This window comes from Aethalodelphis obliquidens, unplaced genomic scaffold (assembly GCF_003676395.1).
Source record: "Aethalodelphis obliquidens isolate GAN/ISIS:26980383/991018 unplaced genomic scaffold, ASM367639v1 scaffold20, whole genome shotgun sequence".
Lineage (NCBI taxonomy): Eukaryota > Metazoa > Chordata > Mammalia > Artiodactyla > Delphinidae > Aethalodelphis > Aethalodelphis obliquidens.
The window spans coordinates 1,831,963-1,852,237 of record NW_020837964.1 but is presented as its reverse complement, the minus strand read 5'-3'; the positions used below and the strand labels follow the sequence as shown (position 1 = coordinate 1,852,237).

Below are 20,275 nucleotides of genomic sequence, written 5' to 3'. Positions count from 1 at the left end.
CAGGGAGGGATAAATTAGGAGTATGGGATTAACAGGTACACACTACTATATATAAAATAATTAACAAAAGACCTCCTCTATAGTACAGGAAACTCTACTCAATATTTTATAATAACCTATAAGGGAAAAGAATCTGAAAAACATATACACATATGTATGACTGAATCATTTTGCTGTACACCTAAAACTAACACAACATTGTACATTAACTATACTTCAAATAAAAAAACCAAACAAACAGTGGGCATTTCAACCCCACAAGATGCCTTCCAAAAGTCTACGTCCTAACATTAAGCAAGAACAAATGAGAGATGACACAGATGTCGTGGCCCCGCCCCCAAGAAGGGAGCTGTGGATGGACTGACATCACCTGTGTTTCTAACTCAGTGCGTCAACGCCCCAGAGAGGACACGGGGGCTGTTCATGGAGTGCCCCACCAGCCCCGCGACCCTCTGCCCGCTTCCGCCAGCGACACACTGACCACCCGCGTGGTCTGTCACCTGCACGGCGCACGTACCTTCTCTTCCCTCCTCAGCCTTCAGCAGGAACATGTCGGAGTGCTGGGTACCTCTGTCCACATCTTTCCTGACTCTCTGCAAAAGGAAAAGGGAGCCGTGACAAATGCCACATGCTGTGCCAAGCCACGCAAGGCCCCCCAGGCTTGTGGCCCCGTCTCCCGTGGAGGTGACTCGCTAGCCTTCAGACCAGCCTCAAAATCTGAAACACAACAGGTTCCATCCAGACCGCCTCTGAACGGACAGAATACATGACCCCAGGCTGGGGACACCCCAGAGCTCTCCCCTCAGAGCTTCCTGTGGCTCCGGGCCGAGCCCTGCTCTGGATGGGCGGGGTCGCCGCAGGGACCCTCCTATCATTACACAGCCACCCTCCATCTCCAACCCCTGTGCCCTCGATTCCCATCGCCTTCCCAATAATGGGATTCAAGCTTCGGTGCGAGGATCAAACGCTCTGTGCAGAAGCCGGCACAGCCATTCAAAGAGCTTTCCTGAGCTGTAGACACCAGAGCCCACCTCCACCCGGGCCTGCTGCTTCACACCAGGCTTACGGCGCTGGGCAGACCACACACTTCACTCTCCCGGCAGCTGCACTGAGATGGCATATTCCTCTCTTCCAGCAGGCTAGCAGGGGAAGCGGCTGCCACTCCCATGCCCACCCTTCCAGGCCAAAAGCCCAGCACTCTCAGGAACTAAATCCACACGAGGGGCTTCCCTGGTGGCGCAGTGGTTAAGAATCCGCCTGCCAATCCAGGGGACACGGGTTCGAGCCCTGGTCCGGGAAAATCCCACATGTCGCGGAGCAACTAAGCGCATGCGCCACAACTACTGAGCCTGCGCTCTAGAGCTCGCGTGCTGCAACTACTGAGCCTGCATGCCACAACTACTGAAGCCCACGCACCTAGAGCCTGTGCTCCACAACAAGAGAAGCCACCACAATGAGATGCCCATGCACCACAACGAAGAGTAGCCCCCGCTCACCGCAACCAGAGAAAACCCACACGCAGCAACGAAGACCCAACACAGCCAAAAATAAATAAATTAAATAAATTAAAAAAAATAAATCCACACAAGGCCTTGCCCACTGGCCGCACACTGCAGGAATGCAGTGCCGTCTGCTTGTGTCGCAAACTTGACCACAGCCGGGCTCCAGCCCTTCCCTCTCAGTCCCTTGCCCTCCTGCACCTGCGGGCATCCACGGCACTGCTCCGCCGACAGCAACCTTCCTTCCTTAGAACCAACGAGCTGAGGGGAACTTTCATGCTGTCACATTTCAATACACCCCCCGAGGCCTGTACGCCAGAGCCCTCCCTGAGAACGCCGTTCTGCCCGCCCGGGGCCACGGCTTCCACACAGTGGCCGGCGTGGCAGAGCCCGGGGCTGGGGAGGCAAGGAGGCTGCTCCCCATGAAGCATGTAACTCCCACTCCATCTCCCCTTCCTGACAGGGGTGATGAGAGGCCCGTGCGCTAGTCCCTCACCCAGTGGCCTGCGCCGTCCTTCCAGTAACGTGAATCACACTGGCCGGACGCTCACTCTCCTCACTGGACTAGAGGAGGACGCAGAATGTGCGTGAAGCTCTGGAGCTGTCAAACTTCCCCCAGGGCGTGCAAGGCTCCGCACGGGGTCTCAGCTCGTCCCCAAGGGGGAGTGGACGCTAACGCCACGGAGCAGTGACTTGGGCGTGCACCTGACAGAGCATTCCTTCCGCTGCTCGCAAATCTCTGTCTCGTACAGTATTAACGGAGCCCAAAGACATCTGAGAGAGCCGTGTACCAAGGGTCACGACACTACGCTGCTCCTGTGGAGGGCGTTCCCACCCAGAACCCCAGTGTCACACCCACGCCTTTACCACCAACCCTGGTAAATCCCCCGTGAGCGCCAACAGAGCAGCTTCTCACTGCCATCAAATGCCGAAGGCCTGGCGTGAGTGGCCCCTGGCTCAAAGGGACTCGGATCACCCCCCAGCTGTCCGCGTGGCTGCGGAAAAGCCGCATTTGGGAGTCAGGCGCTGCTCTGATTGAAGTGGCATCAGCTTGACGAGGGCTTGCTGTTCATCACCCGGTTTTGCTGAGGAGCATCTACTGCGATAAAGCATCAGTTCTGGGCACTGCACACAGCTTCTGGCGACAGCCGCCCGTTTCGCAGGGCCCTCCCAGCTGTCACGCGTCTAGCCACACCCCAGGCAGGTCACAACCACAAATCCCAAGTCAGTTTTCCTTTCCAGAACAAGGGCTGGCCGCTGGCTGAGTGGGGGTGTGGCAGGGTGGACGGAGGTGGCCGGGGCACCCCCCTGCCACAGCCATCACTTACGCTGCGTGTTTTGGGGGCACGTGGGTAAGAACGCAACGTGACCGTAAAGAACCTTAGTGTGTTCACACAGGAGCACATCAACACCACCGCTGTCCACTTCTCATTCCACAGAAAGGAATGTTCATATTAATCTAATGAACTATTATTTGAAGTTTTCATCGCTGGTGAAACTGAAAAGGCAGCAGACAGAAGTCACTCTGCATCCCACACACGCGTCTTACCTGCTTCGAGTAGCCCCCGTAGATGACGATGCTGCCCTGGGCGGTGACGGTCATCTGGCAGCCTGACCTGGGTGTGGGCCCAGTCCCGGACGGGGACAGCCTGCTCCACGTGAAAGCGTCCAGGTTGAAGGCATACAGGTCATTGTAATAGATGTAATCTCTGTTATAATATAGGAACACAAACAAAAAGGCGGTGACGTGAAAAAGTGAACTTGATCTAAAATAAAGGTAAGTTTGCTACCGTATGTACTAAGTTATTGGTTTAATTAAAGTTTAAATTCATAGGAAAGGACAGCAAGCCTATGTGGGTTTGCACTTGAAGCCAGAAATAACGCTGGCCCAGAGAAGCACTATAACATGCCTGGATCCGAAAGTCTTTTCCTTCTGAAAGTTACATGATACATCCTTACACAGCTTATACAATCACAGTCTTGCGAAACAACTCCATTAGTTTTCTGTGTGTGTAACCTTAAGCGGGACAATGAACTATGCACCAATACCCGGCATCCTCGGAAGGGAGATATTACAGCTTGGCAAGCGCTGTGGAGACCCCGGGCTGGGCAGAGATGGGGCAAAGCGTTCCTGGAACCGAGAGAGAACTCCTGGAGCCCACAAGCCCGAGCCAAAGCCCAGAGGCCGTGGCTGAGGCATCCAAGAGGCGCAGCGGCCTTGCCCTGCTCAACGCTCCTGGGGCTTCAGTGGCAAAGGACTCAAAACACACATGGGGCCTTGAGGAGGGAGCACGTGTGTGAGGAAAGCAGCAGTTCTGCCAGAGACACAGAGGCAACCGTGTGTCCTGACGGGAATTTCACAGGTGGCCACGGGCAAAGCCAAGGGGCCTCGGGTCAGAATTACACGGAAGAATGGGAGATGCTCCCCAGCTACTCCACATGGAGAGCTGGGCCCGATGTTCGCAGGAAGAAAGCATGGATGCACGGAAGGACTGAGCAGCCCCACCGGTCAGACGTGATTCCTGACTCCCCTGCTGCACTCAGGTCACCCACGTCTGGCGCCCTGCGGCCAACGTGCAGGTCACTGAGCTCCCCGGAGTGCTGTCCAGAGCTGGGCCCTGGGAACAGGGTGAGCCACGTGGCCGCTCCGCCGAACACAGCCTTCCGCGGGAGGAGGGCTTCACGTAGATGAAGTGAGGAACCAGGGGCACAGTTTTTAAAAGACTTCACCACATTCCACAGTTTTCTCAGATTTCACGTTGCAAATTTCCGGGAAAAAAAATATTCTATTCTGCACGTAGGGTAAACAACAACTGTCATTGGGTTTTAAAGGTCAAACTGTACTTTGTTTAATGTGGATGGTGACCACACAGACATCTGTTTGAGGAACTTCAACTTTTCTATATGTTTGAAATACTTCATAAAAAATAATTTTAAACAAAGTAACAGATAATAGCTTTTGAAAAACATTCTGAGTTTGAAATGGTTCCAAGTTACAACCACTGTAACACCTGACTCATTTTGTAACCTGTGAGTTTCAGGAGAAGGGCCTGCGTAGACCCCACTCACTGTCCCGCACACGACAGGTGCTGAATTAACACACTGATGTCGCATGAACCCCCGTGTCTGCGATGGCAAACGATTATTTGCTTTGTTCAGGGTTTTAAATGTAAACAACAGTCCTTTAAATAAGAATTTTAAAAAACAGAGCAGGCTCTCTTCTCCAAAATGGCAAGAAACCAAACACGTGCAGGTCAGGAAACAGACCATGGGCAGGAGATGGACCAGGACAGGGCAGGGAGCCGGGGTGGAGGCAGGAGACGGACCAGGGGTAGGAGATTAACCAGGACAGAAAACCAGGGTGTAGGCAAGAGACACACCAGGAGCAGGAGACGTTACCAGGGGCAGGGAGCCGAGGGGTGCAGCGCGACAGGATATGGGAGTAACTGAACATCTGCAATCTTTGGTCAAGGACAAGTTCTACTACCTAACAGTTACCTTGGTTTCCTCATCTTTAACTTGAGATAATATAACCTACTCTCCCTATAGCTTGGTTTTTAAGTGAATTCTGTAAAAACCACTTGGTGAACTTTGTGACGAGACATAAAACTTAAGCACTATTATACCCAGATTACGCCTTTAAGATACACAATCATTCCTTGTTTTATGTGAATTCGACTTTAAAAATCTCCTCCCAAAGCACTTAAGAATTATACCCTGGGAGACCTTCAAGATGGCAGAAGAGTAAGACACGGAGATCACCTTCCTCCCCACAGATACACCAGAAATACATCTACACGTGGAACAACTCCTACAGAACACCTACTGAACGCTGGCAGAAGACCTCAGACCTCCCAAAAGGCAAGAAACTCCCCACGTACCTGGGTAGGGAAAAAGAAACAAGAAAAAACAGAGACAGAAGAATAGGAATGGGACCTGCACCACTGGGAGGGAGCTGTGAAGGAGGAAAGGTTTCCACACACTAGAAGCCCCTTCACTGGCGGAGACGGGGCGGGCGGGGGGGGATGGCGGGGGGAAGCTTCGGAGCCACGGAGGAGAGCGCAGCAACAATGGTGCGGAGGGCAAAGCAGAGAGATTCCCGCACAGAGGATCAGGGCCGACCAGCACTCACCAGCCCGAGAGGCTTGTCTGCTCACCCGCCGGGGCGGGCGGGGCTGGGGGCTGAGGCTCGGGCTTCGGAGGTCAGATCCCAGGGAGAGGACGGGGGTTGGCGGCGTGAACACAGCCTGAAGGGGGCTAGTGTGCCACAGCTAGCCAGGACGGAGTCCGGGGAAATGTCTGGAACTGCCTAGGAGGCAAGAGACCATTGTTTCAAGGTGCACGAAGAGAGGGGGTTCAGAGCGCCGCCTAAACAAGCTCCAGAGACGGGCGCAAGCCACAGCTATCAGCACAGACCCCAGAGACGGGCATGAGACGCTAAGGCTGCTGCTGCCGCCACCAAGAAGCCTGTGTGCGAGCACAGGTCACTCTCCACACCCCTTCTGGGGAGCCTGTGCAGCCCGCCACTGCCAGGGTCCCGGGATCCACGGACAACTTCCCCGGGAGAACGCACGGCGCGCCTCAGGCAGCTGCAACGTCACGCTGGCCTCTGCTGCCGCCGGCCCCCCCCGGCCTGAGTGAGCCAGAGCCCCCTAATCAGCGGCTCTTTTAACCCCGTCCTGCCTGAGCCAAGAACAGACGCCCTCCGGCGACCTACAGGCAGAGGCGGGGCCAAATCCAAAGCTGAGCCCCTGGGAGCTGTGAGAACAAAGAAGAGAAAGGGAAATCTCTCCCAGCAGCCTCAGGAGCAGCGGATTAAAGCTCCACAGTCAACTTGATGTACCTGCATCTGTGGAACACATGAATGGACAACGAATCATCCCAAAATTGAGGCGGTGCACTTTGGGAGCAACGATATTTGTATTTTTTTCCTTTTTCTCTTTTGCGGGTGTGTATGTGTATGCTTCTGTGTGTGATTTTCTCTGTATAGCTTTGCTTTTACCATTTATCCTAGGGTTTTGTCTGTCAGGGGTTTTTTTGGTTTGTTTAGTATAGATTTTAGTGCTTGTTATCAGTGGTGGATTTGTTTTTTGGTTCGGTTGCCCTCTTCTTTCTTTTTTTAAATTACTTTTTAATTTTAAATAATTATTTTTTTATTTTAATTATTTTATTTTATTTTTCTTTCTTTCCTTCTTGTTTTCTCCCCTTTATTCTCAGCCATGTGGATGATAGGGTCTTGGTGCTCCAGCCGGGTGTCACGGTTGTGCCTCTGAGGTGGGAGAGCCTAGGTCAGGACATTGGTCCACCAGAGACCTCCCAACTCCACGTAATATCAAACAGCAAAAATCTCCCAGAGATCTCCATCTCAATGCTAAGACCCAGCTCCACTCAACAACCAGCAAGCTACAGTGCTGCACACCCTATGCCAAACAACTAGCAAGACAGGAACACAACCCCACCCATTAGCAGAGAGGCTGCCTAAAATCATAAGGTCACAGACACCCCAAAACACACCACCGGACGCAGACCTGCCCGAGAGAAAGACAAGGTCCAGCCTCATCCACCAGAACACAGGCACTAGTCCCCTCCACCCGGAAGCCTACACAACTCACTGAACCAACCTTAGCCACTAGGGGCAGACAGCAAAAACAACAGGAACTACGAACCTGCAGCCTGCGAAAAGGAGACCCCAAACACAGTAAGTGAAGCAAAATGAGAAGACAGAGAAACACACAGCAGATGAAGGAGCAAGGTAAAAACCCACCAGACCTAACAAATGAAGAGGAAACTGGCAGTCTACCTGAAAAAGAATTCAGAGTAACGACAGTAAAGATGATCCAAACTCTTGGAAATAGAATGGAGAAAATACAATAAACGTTTAACAAGGAACTAGAAGAACTAAAGAGCAAGCAAACAATGAACAACACAATAAATGAAATTAAAAATTCTCTAGAAGGAATCAATAGCAGAATAACTGAGGCAGAAGAACAGATAAGTGACCTGGAAGATAAAATAGTGGAAATAACTGCTGCAGAGCAGAATAAAGAAAAAAGAATGAAAAGAATTGAGGACAGAGGCTTCCCTGGTGGCACAGTGGTTAAGAATCTGCCTGCCAGTGCGGGAGACATGGGTTCAAGCCCTGGTCTGGGAAGATCCCACATGCCGTGGAGCAACTAAGCCCATGCACCACAACTACTGAGACTGCGCCCTAGAGCCACCGAGCCACAACTACTGAGCCCGTGTACCACAAGTGCTGAAGGCCGTGCACCTAGAGCCCATGCTCCCAACAAGAGAAGCCACCACAATGAGAAGCCTGCACACTGCAACAAAGAGTAGCCCCCACGTGCAACAACTAGAGAAAGCCCACGCACAGCAACGAGGACCCAACGCAGCCAAAAATAAAAATAAATAAAATAAAATAAATTTATATATAAAAAAAAGAATTGAGGACAGTCTCAGAGACCTCTGGAACAACATTAAATGCACCAACGCACCAACATTCGAATAACCCCACCAACATTAGGGGTCCCAAAAGAAGAGGAGAAAAAGAAAGGGACTGAGAAAATATCTGAAGAGATTATAGCTGAAAACTTCCCTAATATGGGAAAGGAAATAGTTAATCAAGTCCAGGAAGCACAGAGAGTCCCATACAGGATAAATCCAAGGAGAAAAACACCAAAACACATATTAATCAAACTAACAAAAATTAAATACAAAGAAAAAATATTAAAAGCAGCAAGGGAAAAACAACAAATAACATGCGAGGGAATCCCCATAAGGTTAACAGCTGATCTTTCAGCAGAAACTCTGCAAGCCAGAAGGGAGTGGCAGGACGTATTTAAAGTGATGAAAGGGAAGAACCTACAACCAAGATTACTCTACCCAGCAAGGATCTCACTCAGATTTGACAGAGAAATTAAAACCTTTACAGACAAGCAAAAGCTAAGAGAATTCAGCACCATCAAACCAGCTTTACAACAAATGCTAAAGGAACTTGTCTAGGCAGGAAACACAAGACAAGGTAGAGACCTACGATAACAAACCCAAAACAACTAAGAAAATGGTAATAGGAACATACATATCGATAATTACCTTAAATATAAATGCATTAAATACTCCAACCAAAAGACACAGACTGGCTGAATGGATACAAAAACAAGACCCATATATATGCTGTCTGTAAGAGACCCACTTCAGACCTAGGGACACATACAGACTGAAAGTGAGGGGATGGAAAAAGATATTCCATGCAAATGGAAATCAAAAGAAAGCTGGAGTACCAATACTCATATAAGACAAAATAGACTTTAAAATAAAGTCTAGGGCTACCCTGGTGGCGCAGTGGTTGAGAGTCCGCCTGCCGATGCAGGGGACACAGGTTTGTGCCCCGGTCCGGGAAGATCCCACATGCTGCGGAGCGGCTGGGCCCGTGAGCCATGGTCGCTGTGCATCCAGAGCCTGTGCCCCACAACGGGAGGGGCCACAGCAGTGAGAGGCCCGCATACCGCCAAAACAAAAACAAAAAAAATAAAATAAAGTCTATTTTATTTTAGATGTTACATAATGATCGAGGGATCAATCCAAGAAGAAGATATAACAACTGTAAACATTTATGCACCCAACATAGGAGCACCTCAATAAATAAGGCAAACGCTAACAGCCGTAAAAAGGGAAAGCGACAGTAACACAATCACAGTAGGGGACTTTAACACCCCACTTTCACCAATGGACAGATCATCCAAAATGAAAATAAATAAGGAAACACAAGCTTTAAATGATACATTAAACAAGACGGACTTAATTGATATTTATAGGACATTCCATCCAAAAACAACAGAATACACTTTCTTCTCAAGCGCTCATGGAACATTCTCTAAGACAGATCATATCCTGGGTCACAAATCAAGCCCTGGTAAATTTAAGAAAACTGAAATCGTATCAAGTATCTTTTCCGATGACAACACTATGAGACTAGATATCAATTACAGGAAAAAATCTGTAAAAAATACAAACACATGGAGGCTAAACAATACACTACTTAATAACCAAGAGATCACTGAGGAAATCAAAAAATACCTAGAAACAAATGACAATGAAAACACGACGACCCAAAACCTATGGGATGCAGCAAAAGTAGTTCTAAGAGGGAAGTTTAGAGCAATACAATGCTACCTTAAGAAACAAGAAACATCTCAAATAAACCACCCAACCTTACACCTAAAGCAATTAGAGAAAGAAGAACAAAGAAACCCCAAAGATAGCAGAAGGAAAAAAATCATAAAGATCAGATCAGAAATAAATGAAAAAGAAATGAAGGAAACAATAGCAAAGATCAATAAAACTAAAAGCTCGTTCTTTGAGAAGATAAACAAAATTGATAAACCACTAGCCAGACTCAGCAAGAAAAAAAGGGAGAAAACTCAAATCAATAGAATTAGAAATGAAAAAGGAGAAGTAACAACTGACACTGCAGAAATACAAAGGATCATGAGAGATTACTACAAGCAACTGTATGCCAATAAAATGGACAACCTGGAAGAAATGGACAAATTCTTAGAAAAGCACAACCTTCCGAGACTAAACCAGGAAGAAATAGAAAATATAAACAGACCAACGCCAAGCAGTGATATTGAAACTGTGATTAAAAACCTTCCAACAAACAAAAGCCCAGGACCAGATAGATTACAGGCGAATTCTATCAAACATTTAGAGAAGAGCAACACCTATCCTTCTCAAACTCTTCCAAAATATAGCAGAGGGAGGAACACTCCCAAACTCATTCTACGAGGCCACCATCACCCTGATACCGAAACCAGACAAAGATGTCACAAAGAAAGAAAACTACAGGCCAATATCACTGAGGAACACAGGTGCAAAAATCCTCAACAAAATACCAGCAAACAGAATCCAACAGCACATTAAAAGGATCATACACCATGATCAAGTGGGGTTAATTCCAGGAATGCAAGGATTCTTCAATATTCGCAAATCAATCAATGTGATACACCATATTAACAAATTGAAGGATAAAAACCACATGATCATCTCAATAGATGCTGAAAAGGCTTTTGAAAAAATTCAACACCCATTTATGATAAAAAACCCTCCAAAAAGTAGGCATAGAGGGAACTTATCTCAACATAATAAAGGCCATATATGACAAACCCACAGCCAACATCGTTCTCAATGTGAAAAACTGAAACCATTTCCACTAAGATCAGGAACAAAAAAGGTTGCCCACTCTCACCACTATTATTCAACATTGTTTTGGAAGTTTTAGCCACAGCAATCAGAGAAGAAAAAGAAATAAAAGGAATCCAAATCAGAAAAGAAGTAAAGCTGTCACTGTTTGCAGATAACATGATACTATAAATAGAGAATCCTAAAGACTCTACCAGAAAACTAGTAGAGCTAATCAATGAATTTGGTAAAGTAGCAGGAGACAAAATTAATGCACAGAAATCTCTGGCATTCCTATACACTAATTTTGAAAACTCTGAAAGAGAAATTAAGGAAACACTCCCATTTACCACTGCAACAAAGAGAATAAAATACCTAGGAATAAACGTACCTAAGGAGACAAAAGACCTGTATGCAGAAAACTATAAGACACTGATGAAAGAAATTAAAGATGATACAAACAGATGGAGAGACATACCGTGTTCTTGGATTGGAAGAATCAACATTGTGAAAATGACTATACTACCTAAAACAATCTACAGATTCAGTGCAATCCCTGTCAAACTACCAGTAGCATTTTTCACAGAACTAGAACAAAAAATTTCACAATTTGTATGGAAACACAAAAGACCCCGAATAGCCAAAGCAATCTTGAGAAAGAAAAACAGACCTGGAGGAACCAGGCTCCCTGACTCTGGACTACACTACAAAGCTACAGTAATCAAGACAGTCCGGTACTGGCACAAAACCAGAAATATACATCAACAGAAAGCCCAGAGATCAACCCACACACATATGGTCACCTTATTTTTGATAAAGGAGGCAAGAATATACAATGGAGAAAAGACAGTCTTTAAGTGGTTCTGGGAAAACTGGACAGCTACATGTAAAAGAATGAAATTAGAACACTCCCTAATAACATACACAAAAATAAGCTCAAAATGGATTAAAGACCTAAATGTAAGGCCAGAAACTATCAAACTCTTAAGAGGAAAACATAGGCAGAACACTCTATGACATAAATCACAGCAAGAGGCTTTTTGACCCACCTCCTAGAGAAATGGAAATAAAAACAAAAATAAACAAATGGGACCTAATGAAACTTAAAAGCTTTTGCACAGCAAAGGAAACCATAAATAAGACGAAAAGACAACCCTCAGGAGTGGGAGAAAATATGTGCAAATGAAGCAACTGACAAAGGATTAATCTCCAAAATTTATAAGCAGCTCATGCAGCTCAATATCAAAAAAATAACCCAATCCAAAAATGGGCAGAAGACCTAAATAGACATTTCTCCAAAGAAGATATACAGATTGCCAACAAACACATGAAAGAATGCTCAACATCATTCATCACTAGAGAAATGCAAATCAAAACTACAAATGAGGTATCACCTCACACCAGTCAGAATGGCCATCATCAAAAAATCTACAAACAATAAATGCTGGAGAGGGTGTGGAGAAGAGGGAACCCTTTTGCACTGTTGGTGGGAATGTAAATTGATACAGCCACTATGGAGAACAGTATGGAGGTTCCTTAAAAAACTAAAAAGAGAATTACGATATGACCCAGCAATCCCAGTACTGGGCATATACCCTGAGAAAACCATAATTCAAAAAGAGACATGTACCACAATGTTCACTGCAGCACTATTTACAATCACCAGGACATGGAAGCAACCTAAGTGTCCATCAACAGATGAAAGGATAAAGAAGATGTGTCACATATATACAATGGAATATTACTCAGCCATAAAAATAAACGAAACTGAGTTATCTGTAGTGAGGTGGATGTACCTAGAGTCTGTCACTCAAGAGTGCAGTAAGTCAGAAAGAGAAAAACAAATACTGTATGCTAACACATATATATCGAATCTAAAAAAAAAAAGTTATGAAGAACCTAGGGGCAGGACAGGAATAAAGATGCAGACATAGAGAATGGACTTGAGGACATGGGGAGGGGGAAGGGTAAGCTGGAATGAAGTGAGAGAGTGGCATGGACATATATACACTACCAAATGTAAAACAGATAGCTAGTGGGAATCAGTCGCATAGCACAGGGAGATCAGCTCGGTGCTTTGTGACCACCTAGAGGGGTGGGATAGGGAGGGTGGGAGGGAGACGCAAGAGGAAGGAGATATGGGGATATATGTATAGCTGATTCACTTTGTTATACAGCAGAAACTAACACACCATTGTAAAGCAATTAAACTCCAATAAAGATGTTAAAAAAGAATTAAAAGAAAAAAGAATTATATCCCCTTTTCTCAACTAATGAAAATATTTTTTGTTCGTGAAAAAAACCTGAAACCTTAACTGAGCCAGATCGACACCAGGATGCCTCAGCTCGGGTAGGGAACAGTGAACACAGAAACGCTCGCTCCCGTTAACGTACGGAGCGCCACTCTCTCCACATATACGTGCAAGGACTTATTTTCACGAGCCAGTGAGTATCATAAAAAATGTGTGCCAGGGGCTTCCCTGGTGGCGCAGTGGTTGAGAGTCCGCCTGCCGATGCAGGGGACGCGGGTTCGTGCCCCGGTCCGGGAAGATCCCACATGCCGCGGAGCGGCTGGGCCCGTGAGCCATGGCCGCTGAGCCTGCGCGTCCGGAGCCTGTGCTCCGCAACGGGAGAGGCCACAACAGTGAGAGGCCCACGTACCGCAAAAAAAAAACAAAAAAAGTGTGCCAATGGAGTCACACTGAAAAAAGTGTGTGTGCTGCCACCACAACGAGTTGACGAGTATGTTATTTTTTAAAGGAGTAGGGAACAAAGGAGCTTGTGAAACGAGGCACCAGGGAGAAAGCCATCCACCCACCTTGTCTGACACGGCCCGAGGTCAGAGGAAACGCACCACCTGCGGGGCCTGCACCAGGCATCAGAGCGGTCTGGATGTCTCACCCAGAGCCTTAGCGTTTTACGACAGTGGCAGGAACTAACCTGTTCACCAAGTGTCTTCTTTTTCTGGACTGAACTAATAAGGACATTCAAGAAAGTATCAGTATAGATGATGGGCTAAGAACCCCCGGAGAGCATGCCGCCAGGCTAGGCACATAAGCACTGTGGCGACACAACCAGGCACAGCAGAGCTGGATGTCCCCTCAGGTCCCTCTGCAGGATGCAAGCTGCCACATGCTCCCCATCGGGCGGAGTTTCAAGTTATTTTAGCCTCGTGCTTCTCAAAGTGGGGTTCCCTGGCCAGCAGCATCACCTGGAGGCTGAAGAAATGCAGATTCTCAGCCCAATGGAGTCACAGATCAGTCTGAACAAGCCTTTCAGAGGATTCTCAATAGGCTGAAGTTTGAGAGCCCATCTTAGATAGGATCGGCCACATTACTTGCAGGCCTTGGTGCAAAATAAAACTGTGGGAACCTCTGTTCAGTAATTATGAAGAATCCCACGACAGTGACAACAGAGCATTAAACCAAGCCCAGGGCCCTCCTCTGCAGCTGCCCAGGCCGCTGGCCCTGGTTTAAGGGATGGGCAGCATTTTCCACGTGTATTCAGAACGGTTCTTCACATAAGGAGCCCACTCCTTACAGCTCCAGGAGACATGGTCCCCCTGTTTGTACTGACCTTGTACTCTCATGGAAGCCACCAAAAAGGATTAACTGTCTCTTCCAGGCCACCATCCGATGTCCACTCCGTCCTGAAGGACCGCCTGGTGATCTAAAATTGAACAACAAAAAAAGAGGAGCTTGGCAGACGGCGGAAGAGTAGGACGTGGAGCTCACCTCCTCCCACAAACACCAAAATACATGTACAAGGGGAACGACTTGCACAGAACATCTACGGAACGCTGGCACAAGACCTCAGACCCCCGAAAGCACAAGAAAACCTCCACATGACTGGGTAGAACAAAAGGAAAAAGAAAAAAAAGTGAAAGGAGTTGGGACGGGACCTACACCCCAGAGAGGGAGCTGTGAAGGAGGAAAGGTTGCTGCACCGTGGGAAGTCCACTCATCATCAGGGAGATCAGCCTGGACAGACGGGGAGCTCTGAAGCCTGAGGGGAGCTAACAGCCAGTTCGCGGAAGGCAACACGGAGAGTGCCCTGCACAGACCGTCGGTACAGCTGCCCTGCACCCCCCAGCCTGAGACACTCATCCACAGGCACGGGGGGCGGCTGGGTGCTGAAGCTTGGGCTTCGGAGGTCAGACCCAGGGAGAGGACCAGAGCTGGCACACGGAGACAGCCTGAAGAGGCTGCACTGTGGCAACTGGGGGTGTGCTCGGAAGAAGCCTGGGCCTGTCAGAGAGGCAAGGCGCCATTGCTGGGGGGCATGTAAGGAGAGAAGCCGGACCACCATAAAAGCTTCCTTCCTTGTACACGTGCTCTCAGTCAACGGGATACCACCTACACGAGCTCTGAGCTGGGTGTTAGCCGCCACCACCATCATGGGCTCTAGAGGCGGGCATGGGCCATCGCCACTGCTAAGACACACACAAGCAGACCCGAAGCGCTGCCCCCTGCTGTCCTGGAAGTGCACAGGCCACGACCACGAAGCCCGCGAGCAGGCCCCAAGCGCTGCCCCTGCTGCCCCAGGAGTGCACGGGCTGCCGCTGCCACCACAAGACCCACGAAGAGGTGCCAAGTGCTGCCTGCACTGTCTCCGGAGGGCATGGGCCACCACCACCAAGAGACCCGCCAGCAGGCGCCAGTCACTGTGCCCTCGTGGGAGCATGCGGGCTGCCACCGCCACTACGAGAACTGGGAGCAGGGGCCAATCGCTGCCCCCACTGCCCAAAAGGCTCAGGGGCCACGGCCACTGCAGGGAGACCAAGAGGGGCTGATCGCCGTCCCCGCCACAGCAGAAGCGCACGGGCCCCCGCACCTGCACACCCCGTATCAAGGGGATAACGTCCAGCACACACTGAGGAAGGAGGCAGCAAGCATCCAGACTGAAAGCAACCCCTCAAAGCCAGACAAGATGGCAGAGTAGAGGGTCGCGCTCACCTCCTCTCAAGAAAACTCCAAAATCACAGCTAACTGCTAAACAACTATCAACAAAAAAGACTGGAGGGCTTCCCTGGTAGTGCAGTGGTTAAGAATCCACCTGCCAATGCAGGGGACACGGGTTCGGGCCCTGGTCTGGCAAGATCCCACATGCCGTGGAGCAACTAAGCCCGTGTGCCACAACTACTGAGCCTGCGCTCTAGAGCCCGCGAGCCACAACTACTGAGCCCTCGTGCCACAACTACTGAAGCCCACAAGCCACGACTACTAAAGCCCGTGAACCACAACTACTGAAGCCCGCACACCTAGAGCCCATGCTCCGCTACAAGAGAAACCACCACAATGACAAGCCCACACACTGCAATGAAGAGTGGCCCCCACTCACCACAACTGGAGAAAGCCTGTGCGCAGCAACAAAGACCCAACTCAGCCATAAGTAAACAAACAAACAAGCAAGCAAATTTTTTTTAAAAAGACCGGAACCTACGAAAAAAGATATTTTACACCCAAAGACAAAGAAGAAGCCACAACGAGATGGCAGGAGGGGCACTTTCACAATATAATCAAATTCCATACCCGCCAGGTGGGTGACCAACAAACTGGAAAATAATTATATGGTAGAGGTCCTCCCACAGGAGTGAGAATTCTGAGCCCCACGTCAGGCTCCCCAGCCTGAGGGTCTGGCCTCAGGAGGAAGAGCCCCCAGAGCTCTTGGCTTTCCAGGCCAGCAGGGCTTGAGTGCAGGAGCTCCACAGGACTGGGGGAAACAAGAGACTCCACTCCTGGAGGGCACACACAAGATTTCGTGGGCAACGGGACCCAGCACAAAGCAGTGACTCCACAGGAGCCTGGGACAGACATATCTGCGGGTCTTGGACGGTCTCCTGGGGAGGCAGGGATCAGCGGTGGCTCACTGTGGGGGCAAGGACACTGGTGACAGAGGCCCCAGGGAATATGATCAACGTGAGCTCTCCTGCAGGTCACCATCTTGGCACCAAGACCTGGCCCCACCCAACAGCCAGCAGGCTCTAGTGCTGGGATGCCTCAGGCCAAACAACCAGCAGGGGAAACACAGCCCCACCCATCAGCAGACAGGCTGCCTAAAGTTGTAATGAGCTCACAGTTACCTCTAAGCACACCCCCTGACATGGGTCTGTCCACCAGAGGGACAAGACCCAGCTCCACCCACCAGAGGGCTGGCTCCAGTCCCTCCCACCAGGAAGCCAGCACAAGCCCAGCACCAACCTCACCTACCAAGGGCAGACACCAAAAACAAGAGGAACTACAATCCTGCAGCCTGCAGAAAGGAGACCACAAACACAGAAAGTTAGACAAAAAGAGATGACAAAGAAATATGTGCCAGATGAAGGAACAAGATAAAAACCCAGAAGAACTAAATGAAGTGGAGATAGGCAAGCTACCTGAAAAAGAATTCAAAGTAATTATAGTAAAGATGACCCAAGATCTCAGAAAAAGAATGGAGGCACAGACCGAGAAGACACAAGAAATGTTTAATAAAGAGCTAGAAGATTTAAAGAACAAACAGACGAACAACACAATAACTGAAATGAAAACTACATTGAAAAGAATCGACAGCAGAATAAATGAGGCAGAAGAATGAATAAATGAGCTGGACAACAGAGTGGTGGAAATTATTGCCACAGACCAGAATAAAGAAAAAAGAATGAAAAGAAATAAGGACAGCCTCACAGACCTTTGAGACAACATGAAACACATCAACATTCACAATATAGAACTCCTAGAAGAAGAGAGAGAGAAAGGGTCCAAGAAAATAGTTGAAGATATTATAGCCGAAAACTTCCCTAACATGGGAAAGGAAACACTCACTCAAGTCCAGTAAGTGCAGAGAGTCCCATACAGGATAAACCCAAGGAGGAACATGCCAAGACACATATTAACGAAACTGACAAAAATTAAAGACAAAGAGAAAATATTAAAAGCAACAAGGGAAAAGCAACAAGTATCATACAAGGGAATCCCCATAAGGTTTTTTCAGCAGAAACTCTGCAGGCCAGAAGTGAGTGGCACGATACACTTAAAGTAATGAAAGGGAAAAGCTACAACCAAGAATACTCTACCCAGCAAGGCTCTCGTTCAGATTCGAAAGAGAAATCGGAAGTTTTACAGACAAGCAAAAGCTAAGATAATTCAGCACCACCAAACCAGCTTTACAACAAATGCTAAAGGAACTTCTCTAGGTGGAAAAGGCCACAACTAGAAACAAGAAAATTATGAATGGGAAAGCTCACCAGTAAAGGCAAACACACAGAAAACGTAGGAAATGACCCACACACAAATATGATATCAAAACCAGCCATCGTGAGAAGAGGAAAGTACAGATGCAGGATATAGGAAGTGTGTTTGAACTTAAGAGACCAGCAACTTAAAACAATCTTGTATATATTCAATATACAGACTGCTTTACCAAAACCTCATGGGAACCGCAAACCAAAAATCTACAATAGATACAACAGACACACACACACAAAGCAATCCAAACACAAGACTAAGATAGTCATCAAATCACAAGAGAACAAAAGAAGAAGGGAAGAAAAAAGACCTACAAAAACAAATCCAAAACAATTAACAAAATGGCAATAAGAACATACATATCGAGAATTACCTTATGTGGAAATGGTTTAAAAGCTCCAAACAAAAGACAAAGACTGCCTGAATGGATACAAAAACAAGACCCATATATACGCTGTCTACAAGAGACCCACTTCAGATCTAGGGACACATACAGTTTGAAAGTGAGGGGATGGAAAAAGGTATCCCATGCAAATAGAAATCAAAAGAAAGCTGGAGTAGCAATACTCATATCAGACAAAATAGACTTTAAAATAAAGACTGTTACAAGAAACAAAGAAGGACACTACCTAATGATCAAGGGGTAAATCCAAGAGGAAAATATAACAATTGTAAACATATATATACACCCAACACAGGAGCACCTCAACATGTAAGGCAAATGCAAACAGCCATAAAAGGAGAAATTGACAGTAACACAGTAATAGTAGGGGGCTTTAACATCCCACTTACATCAATGACAGATCATCCAGACAGAAAATCAGTAAGAAAACCCAGGCCATAAGTAACACGCTAGACCATCCAAAAGCAGCAGAATACACATTCTTCTCAAGTGCACATGGAACATTCTCCAGGACAGGTCACATGCTGGGCCACAAAGCAAGTCTTGGTGGATTTAAGAAAATTGGAATCATATCAAGCATCTTTTCCGACCACAACACTATGAGATTAGAAATCAATAACAGAAAGAACTTTAAAAAAATAACAATACAAACACATGGAGGCTAAACAACATGTTATTAAACAACCAATGGATCACTGAATAAATCAAAGAGTGAATAAATAAATAACTAGAGATAAAAGACAATGAAAACACGGGAATCCAAAACCTATAGGATGTGGCAAAAGCAGCTCTAAGAAGGAAATTTACAGCAATACAATCTTACCTCAGGAAACAAGAAAAATCTCAAACAACCTAACTTACACCTAAAACAACTAGAGAAAGAAGAAGGAAACACTAAGTTAGTAGAAAAAAAAAATCATGAAGGTCTGAGCAGAAATAAATAAAACAGAGACAGAAAACAATCGCAAAGATCAATGAAACTAAAAGCTGGTTCTTTGAAAAGATAAAATTGATAAACCTTTAGCCAGACTCATCAAGAAAAAAAGGGAGACGGGTCAAATCAATAAAATGAGAAATGAAAAAGGAGAAGTCACTACTGACACCACAAAAAATACAAAGGATCATAAGAGACTACTACAAGCAACTATATGCCAATGAAATAGACAACCTAGAAGAAATGGACAAATTCTGAGAAAGGTACAACCTTCCAAGATGGAATCAGGAAGAAACAGAAAATATGAACAGACCAATCACGAGTACTGAAATTGAAACTGTGAGTAAAAAACTTCTGACAAACCAAAGTCCAAGACCACATGGCTTCACAGAGGAATTCTATCAAACATTTAAAGAAGAGTTAACACCTATCCTTCTGAAACTCTTCCCCAAAACTGCACAGGAATAAACATTCCCAAACTCATTCTATGAGTCCACCATCACCCTGATACCAAAACCAGACAAAAATACCACAAAAAAAGAAAATTACAGGCCAATATCACTGATGAATATAGATGCAAAAATTCTCAACAGAATACTAGCAAACCAAATACAACAATACATTAAAAGGATCATACAGCACGATCCAGTGGCATTTATCCCAGGGATGCAAAAATTCTTCAATATACGCAAATCAGCCAGTATGATACACATTAACAAAGTGAAAAATAAAAACCGTATGATCATCTCAATAGATGCAGAAAAAGCTTCTGACAAAGTTCAACACCCAGTAATGATAAAAACTCTCCAGAAAATGGGCAAAGAGGGAACGTACCTCAACATAATAAAGGCCATAGGCCATAGATGACCAACCCACAGCTAACATCATTCTCAATGGTGAAAAGCTCAAAGTATTTCCTCTAAGATCAGGAACAAGACAAAGATGTCCACTCTCACCACTTTTATTCAACATAGTTTTGGAAGTCCTAGCCATGGCAATCAGAGAAGAAAAAGAAATAAAAGGAATTCAAATT

At 46.8% G+C, this 20,275-nt stretch overlaps 1 protein-coding gene across 14 annotated transcripts in view; it reads right to left on the bottom strand.

Moving 5' to 3' along the window:
* The window catches only part of KLHDC4 (kelch domain containing 4), a 64,749-nt gene that overhangs the window by 4,143 nt on the left and 40,331 nt on the right, over positions 1-20,275 (bottom strand). For 12 of the 14 annotated variants that reach the window (XM_027119024.1, XM_027119022.1, XM_027119021.1 and 9 more), the window contains 3 exons: positions 14,256-14,348; positions 3,049-3,208; positions 518-593 (listed from right to left, as the gene is read on the bottom strand). In XM_027119024.1, the coding sequence (XP_026974825.1) occupies positions 518-593; positions 3,049-3,208; positions 14,256-14,348 (329 nt within the window). The remainder of the gene's footprint in view (positions 1-517; positions 594-3,048; positions 3,209-14,255; positions 14,349-20,275) is intronic. The other 2 variants (XM_027119025.1, XM_027119026.1) reach the window with 1 other exon arrangement.